Here is a 12,101-nt window from a genome sequence, read left to right as displayed (position 1 = left end):
ATCACTTTATTATATACCGTTTGATGGAATAAATACTTTTCTTACTTTGGAAGACCGGAGAGTGCATCCTTTCTTTATATATATATATATATATATATATATATATATATATATATATAAACACACACACACACACTTAATTCAGAAAGTATTACTTTTTTCACATTTGTTAATGTTGCATCCTTATGATACAATTCTTTGTACCCCGTACCTAGATTATACCACCCTTGGTACATCAGTATCGCAGAAACCTTCACTGTTTTGACCTACAGAAATTCTCTACCAAACTCCAAACTCACATTTTACTTATCTCAAACCTCACAGGCCTAAATTTAAAATTATTTACCAAAATCCTGGCATGTGGTCTTTATACAGGGGCTAGTACATCCTTATTCCAGGAAGAGAGGCTAAAATAATGCCACCAAACTGATTACTGTAATTCATTTCTCCAAACACTCCAACGCTCAAATTGAATGTTCTCAATTGATACCAAAAAGGCATTCGACAAGTTGACTTGTCCCTACTCTTCAAACCTTACAAACTATGGGCTTATGACCTACTTGACTAAAATGGCCAAATGTAATTTACTTGAACCCCAGTGCTAGAATCTGAATTAATGGACAACTGTCCAATCCTGTTCTTATTAGAAATGGCATGTGCACCCTGTCCCCTCTCCTTTTTGTCCTCATTATGAAGCTGTTCATCACAAAAAAAAAAAAAAAAGAGGAAGAAGAGGATTATGAAATAATGGACAAAACACCACCAAGACCTTTCAGTAATAAGACAATTGCCATTTTGAATTCCCAGCAAGTCTCCTTTTAGTGAATAAACCTGCATAGCGGAGTGCTCCGCAAGATGTTCACACTGAGAATCAAACACAGTCTACTACTCAAAGTTTATATGGCACAGACAGTAACATTAATTACAGTAAAATCTGCTGACTGACCCCACATCGGACAATAACACCTTCCAGCGGCGCTGGGAATGGGCCATGGACAAGACTTTCACCCCGACGCAATGGGACAAAGCACTGATCTGGCAACATAAGAGTTCCTCTAGCTCTCGCTATCAAGAGGTAAATTACAAACTGATATCCATGTGGTATAGAACACCAGTACTATTTCATAGGATCTTCCCCTCTATCCCACCAACGTGCTGGAGATGCCAGGAAGACAATGGGACTCTATTGCACATCTGGTGGGAATGCAGACTTATCGCACCATTCTGGAATCGAATCAAATCAGACATTCTCCTAATCCTTGGAGACGATACCAAATGGTCGGTAGAATTAGCCTTACTGCACATCTCCTCACAACCATTGTCTGCATACAAAAAAACGTTACTGCGTAATTTCTTGAACGCGGCCAAATCACTCATCCCGGTATACTGGAAGACAACGGATACCCCCACCAGGGAAGAGTGGATTCATAGGGTTGAGGATATCAGGGCGGCGGAGGCGCTCCAAGCAGAATTGACAGGCAGAGAGGCAAAATACGCGGATATATGGGCGCCGTGGTTCACCTTCCGTGCGCGGCCGTAGGGGGGTGCTGGCGGGGGGGACTTGGGGCCGGGGGATGGCGCAGCCCTTGCGACATACTCATCTCATGCACTGCGATTTACAGCTGCTCTATGCCATTAATGACTGTGGACACCACACCTCACGAACCGACCACGCCACCCCGACTGGATAAGGCACTATCATGGATAGCTCGAAATAACAAAGACGCCCCAGGGGGACGTACATACACGCACAAAATTATTTAGCTGGTCTACACTCACACGCCGCCAATGCTTAGACAACGTGATAAAATCACGGGTCGCGAGCCCTCACAGGCAAAGGTGGTGGACCTCAGACTCCCCCTGTCCCCACAGGTGAGAGGGGACGGACTGAGACAGACCTGACGCTACACGATATCCACACACGACCAGTTACTAGACACTCAACGCACTGGCCTGATCTTCATGGAGACCCTGGTCTTACAATATGCGACAATAATGACTGACCGGGAACTGACCAAACACACACCACATTTTGATGGTAAGGGAGGCGCAAGACTCACCGACAACCACAAATGGGAACCTCGCACTCCCACACCCCTTACACACGACGACAAGACTTTATTCCTACCGCGAGGAACCCGAGACAGCTTGGATCTCACACCTCCACCTATACACGACATCTGCTACACTACTTCCCTCGCACACCAATTACGACACGCACAACCCGACAATACATAGCCCGACATGGGTCATAAGGTGGCTATTAGACAGTCCGGTCGGATCTTTGGGGACTCCACGGTGGGACAGGGCTCTCCGGCACTGAACCTACCGCGCAGTCGGGGTGCGAACGAGGACACCACGATTGGAAGTTCATATCACTGGAGGGAACCTCTCATACTATCATGTGTCCTCACTGAACCCGCACAATTCCCTTCCCTTTACATCTACAATGGCCGCCCAGTGCCATACCTCTTTACTACTATCAACCAACACCGGGCTCCCTCTGGGTCCTGCCATACCCTAACACACTACAAATGCCCGGTGGGCCACGATGGCCACGATGGCCGTGGGGCCGAGGCCGGCAGGGGAGATCACAGGATCTCCCCTACCAGCCCCTGCAGGGCCAGCGCTACCCGAGCGCCGGCCCTGCTCTGTGCCTCCATGGGCCGGTGGGGAGATCAAAGATCTCCCTCACCGGCCCAGAGACACTGAGATGCGGCCTCCTGGGGAGTGAGGGAGGGAGGCAGGAGGAGGAGAGGACCGGCGGAGCTCTGGCAAGCAGCTCCGCCGGATCCTCTCGCGAGGTCTGAGCGTTGCCGCGGTTACGATCAGATCTTGCGAGACTCTCACCATTGGACCACCAGGGATGAGGCAGAACGGCACCCCCCTCCATGGAAACCGGGCTTCCCACCCCCTCCCAGGCGAAAGGTAAGAAGGGAGGGGGTGGGATACATAGTTTTTAGTTTTTATAAAAAAAAAAAATAATAATTATATTTATATATTACATTTATACAAACACTGTGCTATAAACACTCACACTAAGAGCACTCACACACATCACACTCATACTAACATCACCCTCAGACACACACACTCACACAGCACCCTCAGACACACACACACACACAGCATCTTCACTCACACAGCACCCTCAGACACACTCAGCACCCTCAGACACACACACACACAGCACCCTCAGACACACACACACACACACACAGCATCTTCACTCACAAAGCACCCTCAGACACACACACACACACACACACAGAGCACCCTCAGACACACACACACACAGCACCCTCAAACACACACACACACAGCACCCGCAGACACACTCAGCACCCTCAGACACACACACACACAGCACCCTCAGACACACACACACACACACAGCATCTTCACTCACAAAGCACCCTCAGACACACACACACACACAGCATCTTCACTCACAGCACCCTCAGACACACACACACACACACACACACACACAGCACCCGCAGACACACACAGCACCCGCAGACACACACACACACAGCACCCGCAGACACACACACACACAGCACCCGCAGACACACACACACACAGCACCCGCAGACACACACACACACACAGCACCCTCAGACACACACACACACACACACAGCACCCTCAGACAGACACACACAGCACCCTCAGACAGACACACACAGCACCCTCAGACACACACACACACACACAGCACCCTCAGACACACACACACACACAGCACCAGGGCCGGACTGGGAAAAAAATTCGGCCCGGGCATTTTTCGATCACAGCAGCCCCCTGAGAAAGGGGTGGGGCTAGAGAGGGTGTGTTTTGTCATCACTAATGACAAGCACGCCCCCTCTCAAAGTGAGCATATTGGTTTAATGCGCAGAGCCCTGCTGAAGAGCTCTAGCATGTGTGTGTGTGTGTGTGTGTCTGAGGGTGCTGTGTGTGTGTGTGTGTCTGAGGGTGCTGTGTGTGTGTGTGTGTGTGTCTGAGGGTGCTGTGTGTGTGTGTGTCTGAGGGTGCTGAGTGTGTCTGCGGGTGCTGTGTGTGTGTGTGTCTGAGGGTGCTGTGTGTGTGTGTGTCTGAGGGTGCTCTGTGTGTGTGTGTGTGTGTGTGTGTGTCTGAGGGTGCTGTGAGTGAAGATGCTGTGTGTGTGTGTGTGTGTGTCTGAGGGTGCTTTGTGAGTGAAGATGTGGTGTGTGTGTGTGTGTGTGTGTGTGTGTCTGAGGGTGCTGTGTGTGTGTGTGTGTGTGTCTGAGGGTGCTGAGTGTGTCTGCGGGTGCTGTGTGTGTGTGTGTCTGAGGGTGCTGTGTGTGTGTGTGTGTCTGAGGGTGCTGTGTGTGTGTGTGTCTGAGGGTGCTGTGTGTGTGTGTCTGAGGGTGCTGTGAGTGAAGATGCTGTGTGTGTGTGTGTGTCTGAGGGTGCTTTGTGAGTGAAGATGCTGTGTGTGTGTGTGTGTGTCTGTGTCTGAGGGTGCTGAGTGTGTCTGAGGGTGCTGTGTGAGTGAAGATGCTGTGTGTGTGTGTGTCTGAGGGTGCTGTGTGAGTGTGTGTGTGTGTCTGAGGGTGATGTTAGTATGAGTGTGATGTGTGTGAGTGCTCTTAGTGTGAGTGTTTATAGCACAGTGTTTGTATAAATGTAATATATAAATATAATTATTATTATTTTTTTTATAAAAACTAAAAACTATGTATCCCACCCCCTCCCTTCTTACCTTTAGCCTGGGAGGGGGTGGGAAGCCCGGTTTCCATGGAGGGGGGTGCCGTTCTGCCTCATCCCTGGTGGTCCAATGGTGAGAGTCTCGCAAGATCTGATCGTTGCCGCGGTAACCGCGGCAACGCTCAGACCTCGCGAGAGAATCCGGCGGAGCTGCTTGCTAGAGCTCCGCCGGTCCTCTCCTCCTCCTGCCTCCCTCCCTCACTCCCCAGGAGGCCGCATCTCAGTGTCTCTGGGCCGGTGAGGGAGATCTTTGATCTCCCCACCGGCCCATGGAGGCACAGAGCAGGGCCGGCGCTCGGGTAGCGCTGGCCCTGCAGGGGCTGGTAGGGGAGATCCTGTGATCTCCCCTGCCGGCCTCGGCCCCACGGCCATCGCGGCCCACCGGGCATTTGCCCGGTATGCCCGATGGCCAGTCCGGGCCTGCACAGCACCTTCACTCACACAGCACCCTCAGACACACACACACACACAAACACACAGCACCCTCAGACACACACACACACACACACACAGCACCTTCAGTCACACAACACACACAGCACACTCTCACACATATACAACACACACACACGTATGTATAATATATAAAATAACCCTCAGTAAGTTAACAGACAAATACATTAGAAACATAGAATGTGACAGTAGATAAGAACACCCTCACACACACAGCACCCCTCTTACACACACGCTGCACCCTTCACACATACACACAGCACACCCAACACACTGCGCCCTTCACACATACAATACGTCCAAACACATATGTGTTTGGAGGTATTGTATGTGTGAAGGGTGCAGTGTGTTGGGTGTGCTGTGTGTATGTGTGAAGGGTGCAGCATGCATAATATTATTATTATTATTGGCATTTATATAGCGCCGACAGATTCCGTAGCACTTTACAATATTATATACTACAGCACCACTACACATTACGCTCCAGATACACTCTAGATCCCTTACCCTATATACACTCTGAATCCTCTATACACACACACACACACACACACACACACTCTCCTATACACACTCTGGGTCCTTTACACACAAGATCCCCTACACACACTGCACCACATACACACACTACATTCCTGACATACAGACTCTGGATCCCCTATGCACACACTACATTCCTTGCAAGCAAACACATACTACATTCTCTAAACACACACTCTCTACAACAACCCCTACACACACTAAAGCCCGTATGTACACACTCACTACATCCCCTATACACACTATGCCCCCTATAAACACTCGCTACAGCCCGTAGCCACATATATTACACCACAAACACAAATTAAATTGACCTATTTACACAATACCACACCACAATCAGCTTACTCAACACACACGCAATCCCACAAGCAGGCTCCAAACACATGCACCATATGCTTTTCTGGCCCTTTTTTCCTCTGGTATCCCCCTTATGGAGACACCAGAGACAAGTTAAAACCAAACACAGCGCAAGCATGTTATTACATTTGCTTACGCTGCGCAGAACAAATACAGGGCCTTTTTCCCATGCTAGAGCTCTTCAGCAGGGCTCTGCGCATTAAACCAATATGCTCACTTTGAGAGGGGGCGTGCTTGTCATTAGTGATGACAAAACACACCCTCTCTAGCCCCACCCCTTTCTCAGGGGGCTGCTGTGATCGAAAAATGCCCGGGCCGAATTTTTTTCCCAGTCCGGCCCTGACACCAACCATTGGTTCACACGCAACTCCAAGGCACCGATACATATTGATTTGCCCGCACCGCCCTAGCCCTCGGTTGAATGATCCGGTTAACTAGGATTATCAAGAGCGGTGGGGATGTGCCACCTAGGGAGGAACAAAGTATTGACTGACACTAGCGATCTTATGTTCCCTGATATTGCAACTGTCACTGATTCTACTCTCAGATGTATATTATATTATGTTGTGCTTTTACTATGTAACTTTGTATTCTGCTATTAACGTGGGCCTGCGAGCCCAAATTTACCTATTGACGTACATCAATAAAACTTGATTAATGAAAAAAAAAAAAAAACATTAATTACAGTAAAACAAATATACGTGACATTTGTCAATTATAAAAATAATAATATGTTTTTAATTGGTTGTCCCTTCTATTATATTTTAATTTTGGTTGTTTCCTGCGTTAGTTATTACCAGCTCACTGCAAGAGGTTTGGGATTCCTCTTCGGAATCCTCCATGGTGGAATAATCAATGGCAATGTATGATTGGAGAGGAGAGCGCAATCCAGTAATTTTAGGAGGTTCGGGTGGCACTCTAGCAATACCCTCTGGATTTGGCATTACCAGATTGGGGTTCACAATTAGCCACAGGCTCGGCTGGAAACTGCACTCTGGATAAGAAAAACAACAAGCAGAATATCAGTAGGCACGATAGGTTCGATTAGAGCTAGATGGGAAACATAAAATGGAATAATATGGAACGAGAAGGAAAAATATGAAGCAGACAGATTTTAATGAAATCCATATTTACATAAAAACACACATTGCACCAACATATAATGGACACAACATTCACTTGTTATATTTTACATATTTCACGCTTAAAACATTGCATACATATTTATACGTATCAGACACATACAAACACACTTACTGAATTTTGAACGTTACATGCATACTGTATATGTAAAGATGTGATCTACATGGTTAAACACAAACAACCCAAGTGCATATCTCCCATGTGTCCATTAGTAGTTGGGACAGTCCTTATTTTGGACCCAAATCCCTCTGCCTATTAGGTCTGCCTTTTCTATTTTAAAGGGTCACTCTAACCCTCTTCTACGTAAAATGCTCTAGTGGTCATTATTAAATATGTTTCCCCCTAGCTGTGCACTAAAGCTGCAATAAAGATTTTTACGTACCTGGAAAATCCCGAGCGCTGCCTTCCACATGCCTTCCTGACCTAAGCCAATGATTTGTGTGGTCCAATTACAGGCTTCTCAGAGAGAAGCCGGTGATTCGACAGTTTTGCCGGCTGAAACCATATCCATGCAATCTGAACTGGCAAGGGGAAGAGGAGTGGGTCTCTTTAAAAAAATAAATAAAGATATTTTATTGGGAGACGGGGAGGGGAGAAAAGCACTGCCTGCAAGGGGAAGCCCTATATGTGTTAGCATACTGTACGCACCTACAACGGATGTATTTATGCACAGAATTCACATTTGGAACCCTGGAACTCTTATGCCAAAGTCACGTTGATATGTTTCATAGGTTTACATCTGTGCACAACTGATATTTTGGGTATGATTTTAGATAGATAGGTCTAAATGTTCTGTCAGCTCCAGACTAATTTGCTAGCAATTATTACTGGTGCCCAACGTGAATGTGTTGGAGGACCTATTGCTGCTGGTGGCACTTGACAGCCTTACCCTGTGGATTGCCTTCTTCTGACTTACAAGGAGAAAGCTCAGTACTCTGATGACGTCTTAGAGAGTAACGTTCCACTTTTTCATCAGCACCTGTTGGAAACAAAAAGAATAAAACTCTTTTGGCTTTTTTTCAACCTTGGATCCTGTCAAAAACCAACAGGTTGCACAGTTCATTTGCCAAATTGTTTTAGAATTCTGATATTGAAATACGTAGAGCATATTCCATTATATCACTTGCAAAATGATTTAATAAAAAAATCTTTAGTGTGTCACTACAACAAATATGACCTCATTACGTCCACCTCTTTTTCAATGCAAGTGAGGTCATAGAATACTCTTGTATGCACAGTATGTTACCATATAATTGATATAGAAATCTGTGACAATAATTAAAGGGACACTGTAGGCACCAAATCAACTTTAGCATAATGAAGCAATTTTGATTTACAGATCATGCCCCTGCAGTCTCACAGCTCAATTCTCTGCCATTTAGGAGTTAAGTTAGTTTGTTTATACAGCCTTAGTCACACTTCCCAGCATGTGACTTGTACAGCAAGTTAACATCTGATTGAAAATTAAGCTTTTTTTTCCCATGTAGGCTGTGAGTCAAAGCCAGGAGAGGTGTGGCTAGGGCTGCAAAAACAGAAACAAAAGTGATTTAACTCCTGAATGGCAGAGCATTGAACAGTGAGACTGCAGGGGCATGATCTCACACTAAAACTTCTTCATTAAGCTAAAGTTAATGTGATGCCTATAGTGTTCCTTTAAATGCCAAGTGCAAAATGTCATTACCAGCTAGATATCTGTTCAAAGCAAAGTTCATAAGTAATAGCAACTTGAATACAAAATAGTATTAACCACCATCTAGGCAACATTCTGCACTCCAGATGTTTTGGACTATATCCTCTTGATGCTTTAGCAGTATTATGGCTTAAGACCATTTTGGGAGATGTAGTCCTCAACATGTAGCGTAACTAGGCAAAGGGACTTAAAAGTTAGAAAAGCAACAATGTTGCAATGGATAGGTGAAAAGTAACACGTTAAAGGTAACACTATAGGCATCTTAAACACATTAGCTTAAAGGGACACTATAGTCACCTGAACAACTTCAGCTTAATGAGGTTGTTCAGGTGAGAACTATAGCTTCCTGCAGCCTCTCATGTAAACACTGTATTTTCTGAGAAAATACAGTGTTTACATTGAAAGCTAGGAACACCTCCAGTTACAGTCACTCAGACTTCTGAGTTGATGGAGGCATAAAACGCCTCCATCCACTCTGATCTGCTGTCAGCAGACAGAGGGCAGCTCTGTGCAAGAGCATCCTGTCTGCCTGTCAGCACCGCGGGATTGTGGGAGATCAGCACACAGTCTGGAGCTGACAGGCTGAAGACCAGAGACCGAGCAGGAGGGGAGGATTCAAACTGTAAGTAAACTTATTTAGTGAGTGTGGGTGACTGAGTGTGGGTGGGTGACTGAGGGTGAGTGGGTCACTGACTGAGTGGGTCACTGACTGAGTGGGTCACTGACTGAGTGGGTCACTGACTGAGTGGGTCACTGACTGAGTGGGTCACTGACTGACTGAGTGAGTGAGAGAAGCGTCTGATTGGGACCCCCGATTTCGTCATTTAGACACAGGAAATGAAGCTGACTTAAGCTCCTCATTTGGTCAAAGTCAAGCGTAGGAAAAATACATAAGACAAGGTAGTCCCTACGTTATCTTATGTTTTAAAGTAAACTAGATCAGAAAAGTAAAAAAGGAAGAACAGATTCTAAGAGAGGAAGAGAAGAGGAAGCGGTAAGTTCAGCATGACGGTGCCGCTTTAATGAAGTAGTTTTGGTGTATAGATCATGCCCACACAGTCTCACTGCTCATTTCTCTGCCATTTAGGAGTTAAATCACTTTGTTTATGCAGCCCTAGCCACACCTGTATTGGCTTTGACTCCCACAGCATGCATGAAAAAAAAAGGTTTAATTCTCAGTGAAATGCTAACTAAAAGGTTTCTATTTCCTGCTCTGTAAATCGAACATTAAAACACACAGGAGGCTCCTGCAGGGCCTACCAAGCTATTAAAGGACCACTCTAGTGCCAGGAAAACATACTCGTTTTCCTGGCACTAGAGTGCCCTGAGGGTGCCCCCACCCTCAGGGACCCACTCCCGCCAGGCTCTGGGGGGAGGAAAGGGTTAAACTTACCTCTTTCTCCAGTGCCGGGCGGGGAGCTTTCCTCCTCCTCTCCTTCTTCCTCGCGACGTCATCGGCTGAATGCGCATGCGCGGCAGGAGCCGCGCTCGCATTCAGCCGGTCGCATAGGAAAGCATTTACAATGCTTTCCTATGGACGCTTGCGTGCTCTCACTGTGATTTTCACAGTGAGAAGCACGCAAGCGCCTCTAGCGGCTGTCAATGAGACAGCCACTAGAGGTTTTGGAGGCTGGATTAACCCTCAGTATAAACATAGCAGTTTCTCTGAAACTGCTATGTCTATAAAAAAAAAAAAAGGGTTAATCCTAGAGGGACCTGGCACCCAGACCACCTCATTAAGCTGAAGTGGTCTGGGTGCCTAGAGTGGTCCTTTAACAGAGCAGGAGGTAGATATCACACACACACAGGGGAGGTGTGACTAGGGCTGCATAAACAAAGGGATTTAACTCCTAAATGGCAAAGAATTGAGCAGTGAGACTGCAGGGGCGTGACCTATACACCAAAACCACTTCATGAAGATAAAGTTAAACATTACTGTGCAATACGTATTTCTGGGAGTTTTACTGCAGTTGAACTGTATGAGAATTTCTATACATCACATAGTGCTTTGCATTTTATTGTGCTGAGACATATCCCAGCCACACTACACACAAATACGGATCGTATTTTTATAGTTTTATTACAATAAGATCTGCAATGGCACTCTGTGCATTGACCGAGGTCTATATGCACTGACGCTGTGAAACTCCTTAACATGAAGTCTTTCACAGTGTTTTATTTAAAATCCTGGCCATGGTACATTAATTTTCCAATATAAATCATACACTGTCAGGCAGCACTTTGATGCAATTGCCTACAGAATTCATAAGTGTCCCACAAAAAAAAAAAATATAAATCCTATTTACTATGGTAAAATATTTATCCCACCAGGGCTGAGATTCAGTAATGTCAAACAGACAATGAATACATTGTAATATCAATTATTGCAAAGCCACGCAAGTAACAATACAGGTTCTGGAGACAGAAAGCACATTGAGTAATGTTAGTATAGTTTTGGAGATTAAAGAAGGTATTTAGGCTAGTGCATCACTCTTCCCCTACAAAGACCAAACAGGGTGTTTTTATGTAAAACAGTTTAACAAAGAACACTGCTGATATATCCGGCAACTTACCAGCAAAGTACTGATCTGCTGTTGTGGCTAGCTTAAGCTCTTCCATCATGTCCCAGTCCTCCAAACCAGTTGTTAGATGGAGTTTTTCATATGGTTCTCGATTTGAAAACCGTAAATACATTTTTACTATATGGAGTTTTAACTTGCTTTCTTTTTCTTATTATATATTTTTTTTTTTCTTTCTTTTTTTTTTTTTTGGACCCAAAAGGCCATCACACCTTTCTTTAATCCTTTATTATAAAGGGCTGGTGAAATCCAAATGGTTAGTTTGGGAGTAATCTGTATTAACCCTTTCAAGGTTAGAAGCCTGTAAAGTTCTGTTTTCATTGTATTTCAGCATAATATTCTTTCATAATAATATTCAAATTAAACACCTAAAATAAGGTGAAGTAAATTGAAGGTAGAACAATTCAAATATATACTGGTACATTGCATACCATGAAGGGGTTAAGGGTATTTTATTCTGCAGGTTGCATGATTGTAACACCTGTGCAAATGCTGTGTCTTATAGGAACGCATTTTAACCCCTTAGTGACACCGCTTCAGTTTGTTTTGTACTCAAGGGGATACCATCAAATCATGCAGTTTTATACTGTACTGTTTTAAAA

General features: G+C 45.4%; 1 protein-coding gene across 1 annotated transcript in view; it reads right to left on the bottom strand.

Moving 5' to 3' along the window:
* FOXR1 (forkhead box R1) overlaps positions 1-11,614 on the bottom strand; it is a 73,363-nt gene extending 61,749 nt beyond the window's left edge. The window contains exons 1-3 of the mRNA XM_063435570.1: positions 11,494-11,614; positions 8,120-8,209; positions 6,885-7,081 (exon numbers count right to left, since the gene is read on the bottom strand). Of these exons, the coding sequence (XP_063291640.1) occupies positions 6,885-7,081; positions 8,120-8,209; positions 11,494-11,614 (408 nt within the window). The remainder of the gene's footprint in view (positions 1-6,884; positions 7,082-8,119; positions 8,210-11,493) is intronic.
* Positions 11,615-12,101: the final 487 nt, after the last annotated feature.

Source organism: Pelobates fuscus, chromosome 11 (genome assembly GCF_036172605.1).
Source record: "Pelobates fuscus isolate aPelFus1 chromosome 11, aPelFus1.pri, whole genome shotgun sequence".
Taxonomy (NCBI): Eukaryota; Metazoa; Chordata; class Amphibia; order Anura; family Pelobatidae; genus Pelobates; species Pelobates fuscus.
This window is presented reverse-complemented; position numbering and strand designations above follow the sequence as displayed.